General features: G+C 38.0%; 1 protein-coding gene across 1 annotated transcript; it reads right to left on the bottom strand.

Annotated features, from left to right (window-relative positions):
• Nucleotides 1-2,849: 2,849 nt before the first annotated feature.
• Nucleotides 2,850-8,929, bottom strand: atp5mc1 (ATP synthase membrane subunit c locus 1). Its single transcript, XM_036590040.1, has 5 exons — nucleotides 8,817-8,929; nucleotides 6,337-6,384; nucleotides 5,969-6,046; nucleotides 4,992-5,179; nucleotides 2,850-3,108 (listed from the first exon to the last, which is right to left on the bottom strand). The coding sequence occupies exons 2-5, from the start codon at nucleotides 6,373-6,375 to the stop codon at nucleotides 2,994-2,996; spliced, it is 420 nt and encodes a 139-aa protein (XP_036445933.1). The 5' UTR covers nucleotides 6,376-6,384; nucleotides 8,817-8,929; the 3' UTR covers nucleotides 2,850-2,993.
• Nucleotides 8,930-25,003: the final 16,074 nt, after the last annotated feature.

The following is a 25,003-nucleotide window of genomic DNA, read 5'->3' as shown; positions in this document are numbered from 1 at the left end:
GAAAAACAGGACGCCATCTAGCGATGCACTCCTAAAACGAAACTGAAAAGTGAAGCTAAAATGGCCAGTAAACTCCTTTGAGGCTTGGAAAGTGCGAGTCATGTTGGAACTATGTGCAGTCTGCCATGTAGAGGGTATTCCTGTTCACTGGGACACCAAAATTCATGAAAACAGACTGCGGACATTTCCTGTTCTATTTTAAAAGAATACAAAAGTCCTGCGCTGTAAAATGAACGCAGAGTATTTCACTTTAAGGACTGCATGGGCCTAAAAACAACGTTTCAGCCAAGTCACGTGGATTTCATTTTCTGTTCAATGTCTGCAGTATTTAAAATACTTGTTTATTCATTTAAAAAGTTAGGTCTGGACACATGTTAAAGAAATGGTTTACAAAAACAAACAAACAAATGAATAGCCATTACTAAAGAACTAAAGAGCCATTACTCCAAAGGAACTCAATTAGCTAGCAAAGACATGTTTGGTGTCTGATTTTGGCATCTTTGCACTGTAGCTACAAGGCTAATGGAGCTAAAAGAATGGAAGTCTATGGGTTTTGGATAACGTAGACTTCCTTTGTTTGTTAGCTCCTGTGCAAAAGTAAAGAAGCCTTCAGACACCAAACATATCATTGGCTGATCAGCGACATTGGGGTGAAGGGAACATTGTGTACAGTACTATTTTTGCACTTAATTATGTCTTATCTATATTTGTATGCCCTTAAAATGGTTCCTCGAGAGTTCTTTAATAAAGGCAATGGTTCAGTACAGATCACCATTTCAATGCTTAAATGTTTCTTTGGTTACATGGTCCTTGCCTATGATGGAAAACCTGTTGTGTATGGTTCTATATAGCACCAAAAAGGGTTATGCTATTGTACAAGTCAAGGAACCTTTTTTTGGTACAATATTGAACAATTATTGCTAAGTCTTATATTTGTTTCCTAAGCAGATTTGAAGGCTTATTACTTTTTCAATAGGCTTACCTAAGCTGAAGCCTAAGCCTGTGTATATGCTAACCATAAATGATACAAACAACAGCTTTTTTGGTAGACTTACTAAATAATCACGTAATGTTGATGCACATAAAGCTCTTAAGCTTATAATGACTCTGTGGTATTGTAGCAGCAGTAAAGAAGCCAAAAAATAAAAAAATAATAAAAAAATAAAAACATGGTCATCCAAAACCTTAATGAAAAACTATCATAAAACAATGTCTAAAGTATTGGGCAAGGTAATGTAAACATATGCAATTGCTTCCTGTGAGGTTGCTTTTGGAGGCATTGAACCCTTTGAATGTCTGCTTCCCTTCACCACTGCTGTGAACAATAATGACTTGGCAAATTATACCATCATGGTGCATGTCGTTCACACCAAGCTGAGTAACACTGATGGATTTTCACAAGGAACATTGTTTGATGTGCCACAATGTGGGGCTGCCTGACACCATGTGAAGGGTATCTTAGCATTATTATTCATTGGGATACTATTTTTAAAGAGCCCCTGCACTCAAAAGATGTTTGGACTGTGCAATAGCTGATAGCTAAAATACATAAATGACACTGGTATTTAAAATTACATATCAAATTTATATTTCACATGTCTCTAATATACAAAAACCATCTAACAGTGTGTACAGCCGTTCAGGTAGCAGGTAGCATTCTATTGTAGAAGCTTAACATGCTACAGCTTCACCACAGCACAGGTTCATTCTGGCTCACCAAAGCTTCACAGACAAGTTTTGAGAATAAAGACTAAGATCTGGCAGGTAATTTGTGGTGTATTTGTGTTTGGAGTTGTTAGCTTAAGCTACATTTGTTTTAATATCCCTGTTAGTACTAGAAGCGAACCTTAGCTTAGTGAGAAGGCCTAAACAATTTTACACCCAAACACACAAGTTCATTCCAGCTCATTGAAGCTTCACTGACACAAGTTTAGAGAATGATGTGCAGGTAAACCTGTTTAAGAGTCCTCTACTTTTAATTCAGAGGCTAATGTTAGCTTAGTGAGAAAGCAAAACCAGCAATTACAGCTCACTGATGCAGGTTTAGAGGATCAATATTCAAATCTAAATGAGTGAAATTAAGTGACTTTCTGATTATTAATGATCAAGTGGGAGCTTTATTTCTGCTCATCATATCATCTGTTCAAACAGAGAATGTGTGCCAGGTAATGGGGTGAAAGGGTGGGGTTTGGAAACAGGGCAGCAAAGGGGTGTTGTGCATATTCATAGATCTTAGCATTCTTAATGAATGTTGAGGTTTTGGGCTTTTAACTATTTTTGTGGGCACAATATAAAGATATAATTCATTATTCAACATTCAACATAATTTGTGTTTTAAATGTGTTTTAATTAGGGGGACTATAACTTCTGCTTTGTGACAAGAATAATTAAAAAGACAAGATACTCCTTTATTAATGCTACAATTGGGGAAATTCACATTACTGATAAACCCCCCAAAAGGTTAAAAAATGGATTAAGGACAAAAATGCAAACTGCTGATGTTTGATATGAACTTTTCCCCCCACATAATGTCACTAGTTGATTATATTACTCATGTTTAACTTTGTACAGTTATCATGGAGAAACTTGTTAAAACTCCAGCATACCAAGACATTAATGTAAACGCAGGCTTCTAAACTAATGATGTATACTTTGTCACACTGCTTTTTTGAATGAATTTTTTTTTTTTCCCCCCAAACTAAACCCCCTCTTCTTAAAACCCCAGTTACAACCTCCAAGACTTGATGTATGAAGAGAAGGTAAGAGGCAGATAAAGTTATCCCAACCATTTATTCAGACAGACTGTCCAAACTGCAGTGAGATCTTACATAAAACTTCACGGGGGAGGGAAAAGTTACACAGGAACATAAAAAGGTAGATCTAGTAGTTTGTTGGAATGGCAATGCCACGGCCTCCTGAGCTGCACCTCAGATTTTGCTCCCTGGATGGAGGGAGGTGACGGAAAAGGGAAGGGAAAAGGACAGGTGTCTAAATTACATGGCAAACAGGATCAGGAATGCCACCATCAGACAGAAGAGCCCCATGGCCTCAGATAGTGCAAAACCCAAAATGGCATAAGAGAAAAGCTGTTGCTTCAAGGAGGGATTCCTGTAGGGGGGATATAGTAAAAAGAAGCAGAGAAAATTGTCAATTTGCGGGTTAGGAAGAGCTGGTTACACACAATGTGGGGTCCAAAAGTCTGAGACCACTAGTGAGGATGCATTTATTTTAAATACAAAGGAATTCAATGTGATTATATGTGATTATACACACATGAAATAAGTATAACAATTTGAGTGGAAAGTAGAATATTTACACAAATTTCACACTTTTACTATTTGGTGTGTCCCCCTTTTGTGTTAACAGTATGCAAGTCACAAACAATGACTGCTAGTTAATTAACTTAAACAAGGCTCCCATGAATAAATCAAATCCATCTGACAATCATCTGAACAAGTGTTTCAAATGAAAGGGGTAATGAAAAATCCAACCTCTTTGTACAAAAATCTTAACATTGGTAATGTCATAAATTTGCTTGTATTTTTATAAAGAAGAACCAGTGCAGCATCTTGAACATCACTGTACTTTCCTTTGTTTTAATTTAATCACTGTTTATTTCCAGATCCAAATAAAAAAAAAAAAATATATATATAATCCCAGACCTTTGGACACCACTGTACATAATTTAACATATCACTACTTTTGCATCGTCACCAATTGTCTCCAACAATTAACTTGACAAAGAACATCAGCATCACTCATGGTATTTGTTTACTTGATAAGTTATACAAACAAGACATGTTAGTAATTTAAAAATGTTTATCTTGCAATTTTTGTTTCAGCAACATTAATTGTGACACACAATGCTGTACATGGAAGTTTAAACAAAAATTTGTACAGTGCAACTCAACAGGTCAGTGGGTGGTATGCATCTTTTTTTGTGGAAAAACACTTTCTATAAAGTTTACGCATGTAGAACTTGAGAACCAGCAAAACAACAAGTTTTTAGGCATCACTGTACTAGCCATCCTTAGCACTGATATACACATTCAACATTACCTACTCCAAATGCATTATAATGAGTAAAAGTACTTGGCAGAAGGAGAAAGCTTGTACAGCTAGTTGCACACGACATGATTCCAGACCTGCCAACCTTGGGTATTATTCAGCATAGCAAAACGGTGTAATGCTTCAAAAAACCATGCAGGCATTTCCCCACTTGCCATATCAAGTTTGTTTATTCAACAGGGTTTGCCCCCCTCTCTCTCTGTGTTTGTGTTCTCCTCATCTGACATGTAAGGCGCGCGCGCGCACACACACACACACACACACACACACACACACACACCTACCTCCCGGTAACTTTCTAGGTAAATTTCTGCAGCTTTTGCACTCGCTTTTCAACCTGCTATAATCTGCAACACATCTGAAAAGCCTGGTAAATAAGCAAGCTTGCAAATTACATAACATTAGGCTAATCTCATTAACATGAAATATTTTTCCAAGGTTGGCAGGTCTGCGTTAAGTTAACCCAATTCATGATTTCAACTTTCTACATCTATCCCAGCCCGTTTACCTTTGCAAAGGAGTCACTGTCTATAAACATTGTGTTGCTATCGATTTACAATCTCTAAATGACTGACGTTACACATTTGTCATCCTGGAGAATGAACCCCGTGCTATGACTGATCAAACTCTTATTTTTCAGCACTGCGGCCTCTTGCTGTTAGATTTGTGTACTGCATGTGCACAACTGAACTCACAGGCATCACCAGCTTTTAGCATAGTTTAGAGTGACATATCGTATCAACATACTTTGATGTCAAAATGCATACTTGCTATGCAAAATGCGTAAATGCTGACAGGTCTGTGATTAAGGGCAAACAGTATGTAAATTAACCAAGATGCATTCTTACATTGGGATTTATTACTGATACAAGATTTCTTCCCATCAACTGGCTTTGTCAAATGTCCAATCCTGAAGAACATACCTGGCATAACCAATGATGAGACTGCCGAACACTGTTCCAATTCCAGCTCCTGATCCAGCCACACCGACTGTGGCAGCACCAGCACCAATGAACTTGGCTGCAGTGTCGATGTCTCTGGACACAGCGCTGGTCTGGAAGCTTCGGCTCACATTCAGGAGGGATGCTTCACTCACAGGCAACAGGGCTGCCTAAGTGATGAAAGGTGGTTCAAAAATTACATCAGCTGTTTTAAATGAATTTCATGACAAATTCTGAAATACCAAACTTATGAGAAAGAGACTGAGGTTCAAAAGTTGACATTAAGCCCCCAACCCCACCTATAATTCAAGTGAAAAATGGTCATCTAGACCTAATCACAATACGTACAGACTTTCTACAGATTCTTTTATGCATGTCCTGGTTACCCAAAATTAAGGGATGCCATTTATTTTTATACATTTTTATATGACACTGATCCAATATTTTCTTTTAAATCAACTAAGCTTTAAAATGAGCATCTACAAGTATGCCTTCATGCTCAAACACTCTAGTACCCCACAAAATGAAGTATTCAGCTGACATCATATTACAGAGCGCAAGTGTGTAGCCATTTCTGATATTGGAGGAATATCAATAACCATCAATCCTGATATGCCATCCAATTGCGCTGAAACATACCCAATATGACAAGGAACATAAACCAACAAGGTAAAAAGCCCATTTCCATTTTAGGTTAACCAAATTATGCAAGTATGTTAAGCCCTGGACATGACCCCTGATCTCACTTAACCTTGATCAAATTCTCTACAGAGGTGCACAACTCTGGTACTGGAAGGCCAGTGTCCAGTACAATTTGGAGGTTTCCTTACTCAACACATTGACTAAACCTGGCAATTAACAGGTAAATATAATCAGGTGTGTCTGAACCCAAACTGTGCTGGACACTAGCCATCCAGGCCCAGAGTTGTGCACCCCACCCCAGGACTACAAAAACTTACCTGCTCAGTTCTGGCTTCAGGTCTGTTGAAGACGCACACAGATACAGGCCGGGCCAAGACCCTGGAGCCTCCACGCAGCTGAGAGTGAAAACAGACAAGTACCAAAAAAAGCTGTGTTAAAGAAAACAGCCACCCAATTCTCAAACATACCACACATGTACGTTATAGTGGTGACTAAGATCATTATTGGGCATTGAGAGAGATTAGCTTAATTTCTGGACATCTCATATCCTCACCCCCCTCTATCCCAAGACAAGTCTCAAAGCAAATTCAGTTTAACTTAAAATCTGACCTTTTCCCTTTTAAGGCTTAAGTAACATCATATAATCTGTTTAAATTAGTAACTGACTACCAGAAACAATACATACCACAGAGGGAGAGGTGACAAACTTAGCACAGGCATACATGTCTGAAGCCTGCAGGTGGAAAAAAAGGTTAAAAAGGTCAAAGAATGTCAACCATACATTCTTAAACTTGATGTCTCAAACTGGTCTATAACCGAGTACAATGGAAGACAACCACAGTGTGTGTGTGTGCATCACTTGATTGGAATATGGTATAACTGAGAAGCACTGAAATCAGTAACACTAGTCATGTCAAAATGTGTGGCAAAAGGGAGCTCAGTACAAGACAAGGTTACAGTGTTGTAAGCAAACCCTACACTTATTTGCACCAGTTAATTCAGTAACACACAGACAGACATTGACTGTTGATAGATACAGGAGTTCTTAACACTGTGGTTAAGATAAACTGAGTCTCAGCATTAAGACTCTGCATAAGTCTTGCCAATGCAAAAGTGTGGCCATGGGGCCATTCACCTTTCTTGACCTTTGTAATATTTCTGGAAATCAGGAAGTTGGAGTAGTTTTGAATGATAAGGCTGTGATTATATATCCTGTAATTATGCTAAACAAAGATTTAGCCATCAGGCATGGTGTTTGTTTGATCCGAAAGCTGTTCCCCAAATCTGTGATCATGCACACCTGACAAATTGCATGCATGTGTTCCTTTAAAGGAGCCATATCCTCCAATTCTTTTGTATTTAACATTTGTGACGTGCACCAAAATCAGTAGTTACTCATTTTACATGAGCACTTTCCAACTTCTCTTTAACTCTTAGAATTTAAACATGCTGTTTTGGTTGCTTCTGTTCTGATTGGCCACCCTCCATTGAGGCCATTCCAAAAAGCAGTCCGGTCTGAAACACTCCTTGTAACTCCAGCGTGAATGGGTGGAGCTAAACTAGTGTAGACATATGTAAAAGGCAATGGTTTTCATGAAATCTCAAAAACAGTAAATTCAAAATTGGCCACTTTTGCAGCTTAGCTACTGTAAATATGGACTGTATGTACTGTGGAGTGAACAATATATATTTTACAAATTAACCTTGTTTACACATCAAACCCTTATGGAAAAAATGATAAGAAGAAACGGTTGTTGAATTTACATGATTTGAATGTGTACACTGAATTCACAAAAATGAAATGCTGCAGTAACTTAAGTTACTTACGCCTATGGTAATTATGTTGATGCAACATTTCATTCATGTTGAGCCAATGTGCACATTTTAATCATGTAAATTAAGTAACCTTTTATCAACCCCCCCCTCTCTCTCTCCAATGCAGGTGGATAAAACATGATGGCAGCAGTCTGGCATGCCCAAAAGGCTTAAATGCCAAATACAGGGGACAGTTAACAGTATTATGTCCAATGAAATGGGCCTACAGGTTGTGGCCAAACCGATTAGAGGTGAAGTGAAGCTTTCAGCATGTGTTTAACGGCTGGCAAAAGAGAACTCACGACCTATAAATTAGAATAAAATGATTAGAGGAGTACTGCCACATCAGTCAGTACTAAGTATTCTCGATGCCTGGTGAGCCTGATCCAATTAAGCGGTCATTGAAGCCCGTGAACTCGACGCGTCCTCGGAGAATAGAAGACAAGAGTCAACCGTTCAAAATTATTATTGCGAAAATGGCTAGAAAACATAAAAAGCCGCAACACTTAACTTAAGCAGGTCTAATGCTAATGTCAGCGAACGACCTCAGTGTTCAATGATAGTTATTTGCACAACCTTTCGAGCAGCTGACGTGCAACCAATGACCTGCTGCAGTTCGAAGAATGAGCTGCAACGAATGAATAAGATCAAAATCAAAATCACAGTAACATCGCATATTAAAACGGAGGCAGCACAGCTAACCTAGTTATCTACAGCGGTACCATAGTTAACAGATAGGCTGCACTTGCAAGATAACACAGCTATGAAGGCACCCAAAGACCAAAGACTCCGCTGGCTCCACGAGTGAAGGTCACCAATAGCTACTTATTATTTTTCATTAAGAATCCAAAACGACATCTAAACGCTTTCATAAAATAACCAATGAAGGCACAAAGCATGATGTAGTAGCTAGCGTGTCCTTGACAATCACAGCACTTTTGCCTTGTACCTCCTGAAGCGGCCAGCCTGTCTAACTAGGCCTTGGAAGCTCAACGATAAGTCAGACATTTTGCAAGTGTCAAATGAGAATGTAACTAGCTAACCGGTCACTACTAAACCGCTTCCGCACATGAGCTGAGCAGTAATGATTTTATGTGCAAACATGTTTATCTACCCAGGCGACACGCAAGCTGTGAAACTTGTCCGCTGAGTTGGTCATTTACTTTAGCAAATGACCGGCTAGTCTGCTAGCCTCAGGGAATGGCCGCCTAACGCAGTCCTTCACCTCCCCGCACTGCCAGCTGCAGACAGAAAGCTGCACCCACTCGGGGCTGTTAAAACGTCAGTGGCAAAACGTACACGAGGACTTTACTGTGGAACATGCAACCGGTAGACACACGTTTCACTCACCTATTTGATACAGAAGGGCCCGGGGAACTGGGGACAGGTTTGGCGGTACAGTCAATGAACACCGTGTAAAACTGTCACCTTGTCATTTATAAGCTTATGAACTACGTCCTCAGCAGCCATTGGGTGGAAGCACCCGGTCTCCTTCTGTGATTGGCTGTGCGCGATGTCAAACCCCGAGCTGTAGCCTATGAGATGTCTGATAAGAGCCTACACGCATGCTGATTGGTTTAAAACATTCAGTGAGGCGGGATTTTTCGAAACGCCCAGTCTAATTGGATGATACGGCTGAGAAAGTTTTAGAAGCGCATCCCGTGTCCCCTGCCTCCATTGGATGTGCTGGCGGAAGTTCTGCCCTTTGGAAAACACGGAGGGATTGCATGTAATACACGGTTCGTTGCTGTAGATGGCGACATTCTACCAAGGGCGGTTTGGTCGTTGTACACCAGAGAGAAAATGACGGAAATTAACTCGAACCTGTCCAATATAATACATCTTGGTCTGCTTCTGCTTTCTAAACCTAAACCATTGTGGAGCCCCTTCATGATCTTGCAATAGTTAGAGGTATTTACTTTAAAGCTATCTGGAGGGAAAAAACAAGGCCGTATAATATCTTATAAAATGACAGTGGATACCCTGTACACAAAGAGAGGAACTGAGGTAAATACATATGGATCTACAAATCTCTAATACATAGTAATCTGCTTCTACTGTCTTAAACATGTGAGTACATGACTTTGAGCTGTTAACATTTCAAAGGTAGCTATATGGTCTGAGAAAAGCCTATGTTCTCTTAGAAAATCACAGCACTTGAATGAGTAGTTAAGAGTAGCAGGGGGCCATAATGGAATAGTCCACAACACATTTTTCCCATTTTCAGAGATTTGTAAATGCACAAATGTATACATACATTGGAAATTACAATAATATGTTTTCTTATAAATTTCCTATTAAAGTAACTGATTTTACTCAAATAATCAAAGTTTTCAGAAAACGAAATGTAACTAAATAGCCGATTTCTAGCAAATATTGATTAGAAATAATGACTTTTGATCCTGAACTTAAATACTTATGTACTTTACTGAGGCATAAACAGTTTACTTAAGGATTGATAAAGATCTTTTCCAGCCATACTAGCTTCGGTTACCTGTATTCTAGTTGTAGGAAATGTTTTACACTCACTCTACAGGACTGCAACACAGGGACAAAGGTTAAGTACGCCTAGCAAACCCACACAAAGTATTTTGCAGATAAAAATTCTCTCAAAAGTAAATAATTCAAGAGTACATTTTTTCCGCCAGATTCATGAATATTATATTGTCTCACAACCACAAAATAGTTGAAAATATTGATCATCTTTTTGACATAAGTCAAATTTTCAACATAGTCTGGGGCAGAATTTCCTTACATCCTCTTTCATTTACATCATCCCTGTATCATACAGAGCCAGACTGTCTTTCAGTATTGTGTGTGAGTGTGCCCCCATATCTGTCTTGTACGACACACCCATAACACACTTTTCATATTATATGTGCATGCCTTTGTCTATTATGAACTCTCCCTCTCTTTATAAGTGTATGTTGCTGTCGGGATTTCCCTGCCACTCTCTGACTACGTCATACTGTATATCATTTTAACTGCCTGTCCAAACACAGGCCTTTCTAAGCCTAAATAAATCATCTGAAAATATTTCCTCTTTGAGCTCCTGTTCCAGTTTAAAAGGGCAAAAAGGAAAAAAGACAGTTTTTCTGTGTGTAATGTCTCCTGGGTAAAGGTGACACACACGCATCTCCAAAATAGTAACTTTACAGGAGAAGGCAAATACATTGCTTACTTTTAATGTATTTTTGAAAAGGTTTTTTTTTGGAGCATTTCTATTTGTGCATTCATCATTAAATTTTGACACAGTGTAAAGGGCAGCTGCTCTGCTCAAATAATATAGGAAAATAAAAGTAGAAAACCATATATATGTATATGCTCGCAGCTACTGGTAAACTTCAATGAAGCTCTGTGGGTTGCTTCATAAATGTCCCATATGGAAGAAACATAAATAGATATATTTGCTCATTTTAATTGATGTTTGAAAATATGTTTCAGTATATTGAAATATATGCACACATGTAGATGAAAACATTGTGTAGTAGTGTACATTTTTTATATTTACATATATGTCAAACACATATGGAAATATATTACATGCTTGGCATATATTTTGAATAATATATCAGTGAAAACATAGTAACCAGACTGCACAGAGAGTACTGTAAAGCTCAGAGGTGGAAACATCAAAGCCTGCGGCTGTTTTTCTTACAGTGGTGTCGATGAGCTTGTGTTTATTGATGGTATCATGAACTTAGACGCGTATAAAGGTATATTGGATGCAAACCTGCATAAGTCTGCAGAGAAACGATTCAAACAACAGAAGTGTAAGTGGATCAGTAGGATATTGATCTGAAATACATTAGCCACCTTTTGAAAGGACTGGTCTGTTTAAAATAAATGCCACATTTTGTTTCCTATCAGAATGAATTTAATACAAGTATGGCACAAAGTCCAAATACCAATTGGGGCCCACTGTGTAATAAGCACATTAAATTTAATATTTTATTGAACTACATGCGTCAAATTTATTTTAAGAACATTTCAGTAGCCTATCTTGGACAGTAAAGTTTTCTGTATGATCAATAACATTGTTGCCAGGATGCCTACGTTCTAGAGTATAGTTGTATGCAAAAGTTTGGGCACCCCTATATTTTTTGCTGATATTCTGAATAAGATGAAAATAAGTTAACGCATCCTCTAGAGAGAAAACACTTCTGTATTTTAGTGCACAATTACTGTTTTTTTGCTGAATTTAACATATCAGAAAACAAGAAATAAAACATAAAAAAGTGCCCTGTGCAAAAGTTATGGCACATTTATTTTTTTCTCAATGTGTTAAACTTATGCTCTAAATTCAGCAGAAAAATGCCATGTTTATGTTTCTTCACTGTAGAGGATGTGTTGACTTATTTACACTTTGAAATAAACAAAACATTCTCATACCACTGTATTTGGATGTTTACGTCAGTAGTTTGGCCAAAAAATCTAACTTGCGCAATTTTCCCCTTAATTGGCAAAAAAATTGTTTGCTGCCAAACTATGAAGCTAATATAGCTAGCATATTGTCACTGTCCAAAGAAAAACGTCCAAAAATGGCAACTTTGCAGGAGATGGCAAAAAAACGTTCTTAACTTTTGTAGTTTAATATAAAGAGCTATGTACACCTAAATCATCATATGCTTTCCTCAAACCACATTGAGTTGTTAAGTAATATAAAACAGATTTATGTGGTTGGAGCATTGCTATTGGTCCATTCATCATGAGATTTTTACACAACTTAAAGGCAGCTGGTGAGGCAGAAAAATGGAAATACTTGTGGTTTTTTTGGCCAGTGACAATATAATGGACGATTATAGACAACAGTTAGCATTGCACGAAGTGCATGCCTAAATCATCACATACTAACCTAAAACTGCATAAAATTGTCCTTACTTATGTGGTGTCTTACACTGTATGACATCTATAAAAATGGACAAATGCATTGTACAGCTAAAAAACAGTTGTAGCCATCTTCAATTCTGAATGTTGTCCATACTTTTCTCCATTTTTATAGATAACAGTATATATCATAGTGTGGGAAACAATATAAGTAATTGTTAGGTTAACAGTTCAATGCAGTTTGTGACAAGCAATCAACTGATCGACTACTTTTGGTGGAAGGGAAAACCATTTCATTTCGAAACTAAAAATGAATTGATCACTATAATCACTAATTATTTGATACATCATATCCATCTGCTCATGCTTTCAAAAGCACTCTCTGATATGTAAAGAGGGCTTTTCACAGCAAAAATACCATCAGGACATAATGAGCAAAGCATAATGTAGACTACCTGTCATGGACTTTGATACAAAATGAGTTAGAACACATCACTCAAGTAAATGTCTTTTTACTCACACAAGCTGGACAAATAAACATGATTTATCCTTACTGGGCCAGGTTATGCTTTGAAGTCATTAGCTACAGTTAACCATTCATCAAAGGTGTCCAGCCAGCGGCAAACTGCTTTAGGTCCCATGTGGACCAAAGCAGAGGAGAAAAGGAACTGCAGAGAACCTTCTGCTGCGATGGAGAACTGCTTCCCTATGTGAGCAAATGTGAAATGATTTCCTGTGGGCTCTGAGGCTATGTTTATTTAATGATGATACAGTTATTAAAAAAGGAGCACGTTAAATTTGGACGGTCACTAAAGTCTAATGTAGGAAAAGAAATGCTGCTCTATATCTTCATCCTTTAAAATAATCTACAGTGAAATATAGTCCAATAGGCATAGAATGTCCATAGCAAGCAATATATTACATCCATAACAGAAAAAGTGTCATTGTGGTGCAAAAAGCAGCCACTGTGGCAAACACACTGTGATTAATGTATAAATACAATTAGAAAAAAAATGACCAGTGAAGAAAACCTCACCGTAAATAGGTCTGCATTTTGGGTCTAAAATTTCCATTTTTTAGTATAATGCTGAATTGAAGCTCTTTAGAGTTACGCAGTGTGCAACTGCTCTCTCTCGGCAGGAGGTAGATTTGATAAGTTTTACAGTTGACAGGGGCAATAAATTACAAAGCTTTAAAGAGCTGAAACAGGCAAGATTCTCTCTCAGCTGGAATAAGGGCCAGTAGGCTAATGCACCAAATTTTACTAGTCCATACATAACCAGAAGTTCTTCAACATTAACAAGCCTGTCAGTGGTTGATAAATATCATAACTTTAGGAATTTTAAGAATCACCTATCATGTTCTTTCAACACAATAGCTGTTTCAGTAACTGCACAGACCAAGAATTTAGGAAAACCAATCTCATTCTTAAAAATTCCTTCCTAAATGTTTCTTGCCTTGGATATTCAGTCCTGTGCAAAAGTCAGAGACCACTGTTTATTTATTTAATTTCCCATCAAAATGGCCATTAAGTACTTCATTAAGTTCATTTTTCAGTTTTGGAAAAACAGCTGAAAACATATTTAACAGAAAATTACACAGAAGCCCCAACAACGAAATATGATTTATAATTTGAGTATGTAAGATATCCACCCTTTGCCTTTAGTACAGCTTCCATTCTTTCTGTTTTACAAAGAAATCTGCTGGATTATTTTCCACACCTTCAAAGTTCAGTCTTAGAAGTCAGTTGCATGATCTGCTACTCATGGTCCAAGTAAACTCATGAAGTAATCACATTCAGTGATGTTGAAGTCTGGACTCTGGGGTGGTCAGTCAGTTGCTCTGAGAACAGCAGCAATTTCTTTCTTTTTTGTTGTTTCTCAATAACAGCTTCTTAGTAGCTACACATCCTTTCAGACCCATAGAGCTGAGTTGTCTTCTCACAGTAGAAGGATAGACAGAAACAGCTGTGGATTTTTTTCAGATCTGAAGCAAAAGTGGAGCTTGATTTTCTCCTCTCTCTCAAAGATGAAAGCTGTAAGTTCTGTCTGATGGTGACAGTTTTGGTTGTCTACCAGGTCTTGCATGGCTGTTAGGAGTCCCATTTTCACTGTAGCTTTTAATTATTTTTTGAACTCCAGTTATGGACATGTTCGCTAATTTTCCTTTGACTTTCTCTTTCATCAACACATCCGCTACAGAGAACACACTTCTGCATATTTTAATTGCTGGTTATTTGCTGAATTTAATATTTTGGAGACAAACGAACATAAAATGCAGCCAGTGCAAAGGTTGTGACACATTTGACATGCCCCCTCCAATATATTTAACTAAGAAAATAAATATTAAAGCAGTTCTTTGAACCTTAAAAGGTTTCTTCATATTCATATCTTCTTAAAAACTGTTTCTTTAAAGAATCATTCATTTAAAGGCTCTTTAGGGACCCAAAAATAGTCCTCCTCTGACACTGCTACACAACATTTTTTGGGCACAGAGTTCTCTTGGCCTTTGCAGTGCAATGATGGTTTGAATGATGTTTCTTTTTGCAGCTATATGGTATACTGCTATCTTAATGCAATTACAACAATAAATTCAACAAATAATAGAAGTGTTAAAATAACTAGCAGTAATAATAGAATTGACCGCTCACTGTTGTAAAAGATTTCTCTTGCTTTAGTTGTGTGGCCTACTTATGCTATTTGAATCCAGACAGTACATGGCAGTTTGTCAGTGATGGAACGTGAGCGGGCACATTGAGGCAGCTGTCAAAAGAAAACTGTTTACTCCAGTCTGAAGCCTGTCTCTTTAGCCCAGCAGTTAAATGAGTCACCGCTGTGGTGGGCTAGTAAGAAACCTAATATCTCTGGATTAGTCTGGACCTCTTTCTCCTCTCTTGGCTTAATGGAATCTGAAATGTACAGTCAGCATTAGCTGTCATTGGACTATAGAAACAACAGAATAGATTTGTGCTTTATTTGTTGACTGATCTGATCTAATGTATGGTTCTCAGCCTGATCATGCAGATCTGGGAAAAACCTTTAATTGGTATAGAACCTTTACATTATATGGAGGTTCTTTAATGTTTAAAAATGATTCTTTACAAAAATCAATTGAAATGCTCTTTGGGAAACTAAAAATGGTTCTTCTATGGCACCTCTCTGAAAATCCTTTATTTTTAAGAGGGAATATTTCTCTGGCGGTACCGCTTTTATGAACAAGTGACCATTCAAAATAAATCAGATATATCAGAGCCTTAACACTGTGTGATCATCCTTCTATTCATTAGTGAACCAAAAGTGCTGTGTAGGCTAGATCTTTGTTGCCTCACCAGGACATTTGGGGAGTGAGACAGTCATGCCACGGGGTCAAAGGGCATTTTTTTCATAAATCACACCTGGCGTGTGGAATGCACAGATGGGCCGCATCTCATTCAGACTGAAGAATATCCTCTTCCCTCGCTCTCTTCCCTCAAGGGAGCTTTTCAGTGATGTAATGATTATGTTCAAATGGTGTTCCAGCGAATGTGGCCTTCACATGTGAGGGTGGATATACAGAGAGGTCATATCATACCATGTTTCTATGAATGTTCAGATATGATCTTTGTTCAGATATGCTCCTAAGTGAACTGTGGTGTCAAAATTGACATTCATTTAGAAATCTGCAATGTATGTAATCATAAGTGAGATGTGTTTAATACGACTCACACTGAGCACATGATGTGTCCTGGTCATGTGACTGATTCTCTGTGGAATTGCTGAGCAACATGGTGTGCAGGGATTTCTACATTACCAAATTAATATTAGGCTATTTTTTTTTTTCATGGAATGTTCCAGTCTTCATACAGGTCGAACAGAAGCAACAGTACAAATGTAAGATTACAAACATAAAAGTGGTGGAGATGAGAACAAAATTATTCAGGGAGGTTTTATTGTGAAATTGTTAATTGTAGAAAATCTTACTGACTTGCATTTCTTCACAGTGGCGGTGATAGAAACCATGGGTCACAATGTGTACAACATAAATATGTCTTATTTTTGTCTTCACCACATAATTATACAAACATTTTGAAACATCGGTGGGATTCTCCTTTTAACCCATTAAAATCCCAGGCTTATTACATACTAAGTCTTAGTGTTCAGTAACTACAGGGACTTTAATGTAAACTGGCTGAGCTATTCTCGGGTTATAGAAATGTGTAATAAACATTGGGCACGCCAGCAGGTCCTGGCCATTTAGGGGGTTAATAAAACTAATCTCACACTTGGATTTTGTTTGTATTGTTCAGGTAAATATATGAAAACACTTCACCAGCCCCTCTATATTTGATTGGTTCACACTGATCCAGCTCCACCCTGTCACTTCCTACTCAGGACCACACAGCTGTTCCTCATTTATGGATAATCAGTATTCTGTCTACCTGTGTTCTTTGTGAAGTCTTTGTGAACAATGTAGTGTACAATGTATGTTTATAGTTTCCTGTTATTGTTCTGGTTTTGGTCTTGTTGCTTGTTGACTTTTAATGCTAAGTTATGGTTTACTTGTTTTGTTGTTTGTTTTTTGTTTTTTGCTTAATATATTGTGTCATTATTGCATATTGCAAAAATAAAATAAAAAGTTACAACTGATTTATAAAAAGAAATTACAACTGATTTATAAAACAACCAAAACAACAACAACAAAACAACCTATTTTTAAGTAACCTCCATAGACTTGCTATAGTAATTGGTGTGAAACCAAGATGCAAGTTTTGTAGATATTTTTGGAATTGATAAATGTAGGATCACATACATGCCTGTTAATTATCTGCACACAGCTGTTAAACTGCATCAACAAACTATTTGCATGAGAGCACAATTGACATCCATATTCTTACCTCCATATTCTTTGACCAGTGGTCAAGCAGATAATAGGTTTGTACTTGATCGTTGTGAAATGTGATGGTAAGGTCTTAACTTGTGACGCATTAAAGAGTTCTCCATTTCCCTTGCAAGGGCCAGCGGCAAAAGGGGAACCAGACTGGACCTTGTAAATTGCCTACAGTTGCCTGTGTCAAAGGGCCTTTGCGAGTGGGACGAAGTCGCCAATAAATTGTATAATGGGGACTCAAAAGACAAGGAGGTTGGTGGGGTGTTGGTGCTGTATGTGTGTGCGTGGGGGCCAGGGAGCAGGTGTCAGTTACAGAGTCACATACTTGCCTTCTGATGACTGTACAAGTTTCTTATAGAAGCAGCCTTTTTTATGTTAATTTAGGGCTAATTAAAGATTTCAAATAGGCCACCAAGACTCCCTCTTAGCTACTGTGTGCCTTTCAACAGACACTGTTGAGGTCAGTCTGAGAGGGCAAATATGCTAGCTCCTCTTTTAACTAATGATGAAGTTAGTAAATGGTTTGTTTTAGCTAGCACACAGTCTAACCCTTTTAATATAACGCCAAGTGAAACAGCCAACTAACTTACTACCTTTGGGTAAAGTGCATGTGCTAACTGTTCTGCAACACAGGCCTTTTGATCTGCTGCTATTCTCAAATCAATCAAAAATGGCAATAATAATTAATGGTCACATATCATTGACAATCAACTATCCTAACTTTTATTTAAATAAAAGAGTTTGATATGCTATGAAAACATTGTTAAAGTTTCAGAAGATGTTGTTTACTTCCTAGTCCGTACAGTCCATATATAAAACCTAAGCTACAAAAACAGCGTGTTTTTTCAGTTCATTGTTTTTGTGAAAAACAGCACATTACATACATTACTACCTATTCAGCCTACAGCAGTTTAGCTCCACCCATTCACGTTAGCATTGTAAGAAGTGTTTCAGTCTGGCCAGCTCTTTGAAGGCAATACATGGCAGGTCCTTAATATATATATTAGTCTTAAAGCCATGGTCCCAAAATAGCCTGCTTAAATCAGAGAGATAAAGACACACTGGAAAATGTCATTTGAAAATGAATTATGACTGGTTTTGGTACATAAACCTCCAAAAACAATATGTGGAAACAATATGTGGATTTCAGGGGAATGAAAAGAAATCAAAATTCTAATGTTAAACTGTATTACAGTACAACTCTTTGTAATGTAATGCTTATTTGCACTACTGTACAAATGTTAATTTTTACAACTGTTTACATCATTCTGTGATATTCTGTATGTAATAGGTAATATACTGTATGTCTACTACGGTTTGCATATGTATAGATATTTTAAATCTGCATATGTACAGATATTCACACATCTCTTTAGCTCCTTTTACGTGGCTCTTTACTATTCTTTATTCTATTCATTGCATTTTTTTTTTTGTATTTGTGCCTCAGTTGAGTATTTGTTAACAGTCTGTGTGCTTGTCTGGACTTTTCAATATGTTGTATGCCATGTTTGCACCCACCAAGACAAATTCATTCTTTGTAAAACATGCTTGGTAAAATAAAATGATTCTGATTCTTAAAATTTACATCATGGCATTTTCATGATTGACACATGGTTTGGTACTTTGATAAACAATAACATGCACTCGTTTAACAAGGATCAGGTGTTTGATCTGTCTTTGTAATAGGTGTATTTTAGCTGTGTACATGAGAAGCTCAGAGGTGGATATTTAGTTTTATCCATAATCATTTCCCATTTTTAGGCCTGTCCTCCAGGGTAAACAACAACCCTTCTCATCACCTGTCATTAACCTAAGCTACTGATGTTTAGGTGCTACTAATTAAAGGCCAGAGGTGATAAATGTTATGGCTCATTATCGCTGCTGCATGCTATAAGATGGGTGTGGGGAGCTGGGTTCACAAAATGAGTATGCAGACCAGCTGCTCATTTCTCAGCTCTAAATGAAAGAGAGGGAGACTGATGGGTGGGGGGTCTTAGTTATAGCTCTCTATAAATAAGGCTCATTCCACTAAAGTTGATGAGACAGAGGGATGGCTCATTAGATGGTGGTGGACCCACGGTGTCAAGCCATGCATTTATATCACTTTAGCTTGAGAAAGTACTATTAGTAATTGTATTACTGTACCACATAATTTGTTCAACACGCATTTGTTCACATATTTTCCATATAATTGTTGTTCCCTGGAAGTGTATACCAGTGTTTACGCATTGGCCTCCAGCCTCTTCAGCATTCAACAGATTTTCAGCAGCTCCAACAAGAGCAATCAATGAATGGACACAATGCTGCCCACCCCCTTTGTCACCAAGCTCCAACAAACCCTCTCCAAACTCATCAGCACCCACCGCTCCAACTCAAACCCCCCACCCCCAACTCCAGTGTCAGTTTTGTGAGCTAGCGTCTACTCAAGAAGCTGCTGCTTTTTAATAGGCTGGAAAAGATGTGCAGAGTGCGAGCAGTCAGTCAGTTACAGTGTTATTACACTCCTGGGTTACACACCGCCTGCTCGGCCCAGCGCCGAGGCCGGCAAAGATGGATGGCTCGCTGGAGCTGCAATTAATAATGTTTTTACAAGAGCAATGGAGGCACACAGAAGCGGTCGACGGATCAGGCGTTGTATTGAAATGTGCAGGTGAATTGATTGGCCCATCGGATTTCCCGTAGAAATCATTTGGATTAATTGAAAGCACGGGGAGGAGAGAGAGAGAGAGAGGGGAGGAGGGAAACGGGGAGCACTGTGATTTATAGGCCCTGCACAGAGAGGAAGAGAAAATGGCTGCCTTACAGCTAGAGACATGAGGAGGCAGGCCCCACCCTGAATGTCATTCACCCATACATATTGCCCTCATGGTTAGTATTGACAGACAGACATATTCATGGCCATTGGGGAAAAAAGGGCATTGGGCAAAAATAAGTCACCCAAATAATGACTGTTATGGAAGGAACAATATAAGCGCAACAATCAAAATAAGCTTTTTGGCTTTATTGTGTTATCTTTGATAACTGATTAAACCGAACTGTCAAATAAACTATCATTGAATCAGAGAGTGATATATTGATGAGCCGACACAAACTAGTAAGACTGCGCGAAAAGGAAGCTATGTGCAAATTAAATTTATGTGAGAAGAAAATCAAAAAGCTGCTCAAAGGTCTCTTTTTACACAATAACCTCATGGTTTTTCTAGTCAGGGGTGCTGTCTGAGATTTCTCTTCTGGGGTCCTGCCCGCGTCCCTTATGTATACAAATGAGTGTCAGAGCAGTCATGGAAACATAAAGTTTGCATTGTTATCCTGTAGGGGGACAGGACCACGCTCACAGAGTGCAGTTCATGACGTTGTTTCATGGTCTGATGAATCATTTCTTCATCTGCATGTTATGAAAATGGTTGTTGTTTGATGATTTGATGATATGGTTATTGATTTTAGGAAGTCTTTGCCTAGCTCCATACCTACAGCCATTAAAGGCTCCACAAAAGAACTTGTGGATAGTTATGAATATCTTAGTACATTTATCAATAACAAACTCTTTGAATCGCATGTAGATTTTTGTTGTAATAAAATCCAGCAGTGCCCTTTCTTCCTGTTTGTACTTATATGTTGACTCTTCATATCAAAGTTTTATTGACTCTGTTTTAATCTTAGGTATTATGGCTTGGTATGGCAACCCCAACTACCAGGAATAGACTCAACAACCTTGTCAAGGTAGCAGCTAAAATCATTGGGCTACAGCAGGCCTAGCTTTCTGATATATATTAGATATATACATCATTTCCATCAGGTCCACATTTTACAGTACCTGCTGGAGGAACCAACCATAATATAGCATTTGGTCTGTACAGCCATCAGCGTATTGAATCAAAGCAGTTGCTCACTTGCACACTGACCTTTTTCTACTTGGTTTGCAGAATAGGTTGGGGAGGTATGGGGCATGAGGTTATGCTGTGTTGCGATGTGTTATGTTATGTGTAGATATTGTGTAGATTGCAAAGATTTCTAAACTGCAAATCTAATTTCCCCTACGAGGGACAATACATTTAGTTAGTCAAAATGAAAGGATTCTTATAGCCTATCAATTTTTCAAAAATAAATGTGTTGTTTGACTAGTTCATTTTGAATGTTAATAAACAAAGTACACACAAATGTATTTATAATGTATATAATTTATATACATTTATAATATATATATGTTTCACAGATACCACTCCTAGCTTAAAGTGACCTCAATATTTAGCTGGCCATACCCACAAATGGCATCTATTTCATCCAGTAATCATGGCCTCTAAAGGTTGTGATGTGTTCAAATGCCAAAATGACAAGTAAAAAAGATTTCCTCAACACTGCCTCCTATAGTGTCCATATGGTTATAAAGAGGATCAGCTGTTGGAGAGCTATTGTTTCACTATTGTCTACAAAGTCTTCTGGTAGGTACCATCTCTCTCCATCAGCTTGATATCACATTTCAGGGCATGTATGAGGGGAAAGACTGACTCGCATTTTTGAGATACAAAGAAAAGAGTGGAGATAAAGTGTAGTAAAAGTACTCAACTCTATCTTGCATAACCTATCTATGTCTGCATCTTAAATTTCTTAGGTTCCTTAGTTTGCAGATGACACTATGGTCATTGGACTCATCCAGGATGGTGGCGAGTCTGCATACTGGAAGGAGGTTGAACAGCTAGTGTTTGTGCAGTCAGAACAACTTGTAGCTTTACACGCTCAAGACTGTGGTGATGACTGTGGAATCTGGGAGAAACCCCTCAGCACTGCCCCCCCTCACAATTTCCAACAGCCCTATGTCAACCGTGGAGACCTTCAAGTTTGTGGGAACTACCATTTCCCAAGACCTGAAGTGGGAGACCAACATCAACTCTATCCTCAAAAAGGCCCAGTAGAGGATGTATTTTCTGCAGCAGATGATGAAGTTGGGTCTGCCACAGCAGCTGTTGAGCCAGTTTTACACTGCAGTCATCGAACCCATCCTGCGCACATCCATCACAGTCTGGTTCAGAGCAGCCACAGATTAGGATAGGAACAGACTGCAATGAGCAGTAAAGTCCGCTGAAAAAAATCATTGGTGCTCCCCTGCCCACCCTCCAGGACGTGTACTCTTTAAGAACCAGGAAATGGGAAGGGAAAATCATTATAGATTCCTCACACCCTGGACAAAACCTTTTTCAACTCCTCCCTTCCGGCAGGCGCTACAGAACCCAGTATACTACTGCCAGACACAGGAGCAGTGTCTTTCCTCATGCCATCACCCTCATAAATAGCTGACCAGTAAAATCATCTGCTGGGCCTTAGCTACTCCTGCTTTTTCTCCAGAAAGTTATAACACCCTGCTTCAGGCTCATACCATTGTGCACCGTAATTACATTGCCATATATGATATAGATTACTGTTGTTTGCACTTTTATGTACATTGCTTGTCCCTATATAATCTGTATGTTGCTTAAATTTTGTGCATTGTCTGTAAATAGTATGTACATTATCTGTATACTACTTGTCCACAGTCTGCACATTGTTGTATACTGTGTATATTGTATACTGTGTATTGTCTGTAAATTATTTGTTGCTTGCATTTAATACTAGAGAGACTGGAACCAAATTCCTTGTGTGTATCAACATACTTGGCCAATAAATTTGACTCTGATACAAAATGAAAGGATTAATGAAATGGATTAAATGACTAATTTTTAGAAAGCCTTAAAGTGCTGAAATGTGGTGGCCTTAAAGAAAAAAAAAAGAATTTATTATTGTCTTTAATTGAGAATAATTATGAGAGTAGGATTTGAGTTCTTTTGGGATTAATAGGGCCACCAACAGTCAACGAAACAGTGACTAGTATTCCCACTGACTGGCTCTCTGAAGTGTAGGCTAACAGTCGCCAGGACAACGAGTGGGACGGTATTTAGGCCTAAATCTAATGATATGCACATTTGATACGGTGCAGTCTCAAGTGTGGGTAACGAGAGAAGTGATGAAACAAAAGACATTCTCCTTTCCGGGTCTTGGCTTGATTGTCTTTCGTCCCTTGAGGATGCTGAATCATCCATAGCGACGACGACGTCTAGTGGAACACTTAAATTATTGGCGCCGAAACGCGTGTCAGCGCTCCGGTTCCAGCCGGTGTAGCAAACAACGCTGATAATTAGCACCAACCCGTCTGAGGTAAATGTAAATCCATCTTGTAGAGGGAAGACAAAAAGAATATCTGACTGCTGTTTAGGGTAAGTTTAAAGATTGTGACAGACACTCTGGATTAGTCTTGTCTTCGTAGTGTTTAGGGTACGTGCTCTATAATGCTAATACCAACATTCAGCTGTCAGAGCTAAAGTGCTAGCATACCAGCTAACCCTTCACTGCTTTGTTAAGAACTGAATAAGAGCAAAGTTCAAGAAACTGTAGAGCCATAAACCCTGTTCAGCTGGTAAAGGTAATACATTTTACAGAAGAAAATTTTAGTCTTTTTTTTACCCTCTGAAAAGGGCTTCAGTGAAAAATACAGTTTTATAGGTTATGTTGTTTTAGCTTAACAGGTAGGTAAACTCAACTGGCCTGTCAACGTAGCTTACGGCGTGTAGGTAGATTAGAATATGAATTTATGTTAGTTGGTTTTATTAAAATGCTATCGTCATTAAGCAATAACCTTCAGGCTGTGGAATGAATTACTGTCAAATGACTCTAAATCTCTCAGCAATGCAGTTATGCCTAGGCAAAGGCAAATGAAATTTGTTACTAAGATAAATTCAACTAGTGAAGTTGATGCCTATGTAGGAGTGGGCAATAAGGCAAAAAATTATATCATGAAAGTCAAAACATTTTAATGATACACAATATGTATTGTGGTATTTAGTTTTTCTGAGATTTAATAAGTTGGAACCGACAAAAATAGAACCTGTACTGACACATCTAAGAACACTATAATAATAATAATAATAATAATAATAATAATAATAATAAATCTACAGCTACATTGATTTGTAATACTGCATTGTGCTAAACTCAATTAAAAGCCTAATTTTGTTCACTCTGTAATAAAACATCTAGTTAGTCAGTGTTCTTTAAGTACTGACCTTACCAATTATACGCTCAGACAACCAAACTGTGACATAATTTTTCACTATAGCTTTAAATTGTCATATTGCTCACTCATATACCTCTGTTTGAAATTATTTCCAAAGCACCCTCCAACAAGTGGTTTTCAGCAACAAAAGTGTCTCAGCATATGCTTCTTTCACTCCTGTTGGAAAAGCATCTCAGTTTTTTTGGTCATTGCATAATTCTGTATGTCATATTTTTAATGTCTTCATAATTACTCTAAAATGTTGAAAATGTTTTTTTTTCACTATGAGTAGATGTATCTAAACTTTTAGCTAGTACTATATAAAGTCTTGCCTTTGCCGTAGCTTAAATATTCTTCACAATAATGTGATGTAATAAGTGATTGTTTTGGTCATCGCTGGCTTTGTGAGGTGTGTGAGTTAAAGAATAAACCGCTGTGGCACCAGTCATGTCATAAAATGTGGCTGATGTCTTCTCTGTCAGCTCTCCGTTTGAAATTGTAGATAAGATCTGGTGATGGTTTTGATTGACTTGGGTAATGTTCATAATATTTTCAACATCGTCAACCATGACAAAGATCGACAAAGAAATTTCATTGCTTTTTGCATTTCAGGTCGTGCTGACAAGTTGAGGTTGCTTTTTGTGACCTAATAAAGGCAGCTGTTTTTGCCAACAAAAATCTTTGGAAACTGAAACAGAAAATGTCATGTTTTTGGAAGTATGCAAATAGACTTGATAATTTGTAAGATTATTAGAAGGTATAT

This window comes from Colossoma macropomum, unplaced genomic scaffold, assembly GCF_904425465.1.
Source record: "Colossoma macropomum unplaced genomic scaffold, Colossoma_macropomum, whole genome shotgun sequence".
Taxonomy (NCBI): Eukaryota; Metazoa; Chordata; class Actinopteri; order Characiformes; family Serrasalmidae; genus Colossoma; species Colossoma macropomum.
Note: the sequence above shows the minus strand (reverse complement) of the source record. Positions and strands in the feature narration are given on the sequence as shown.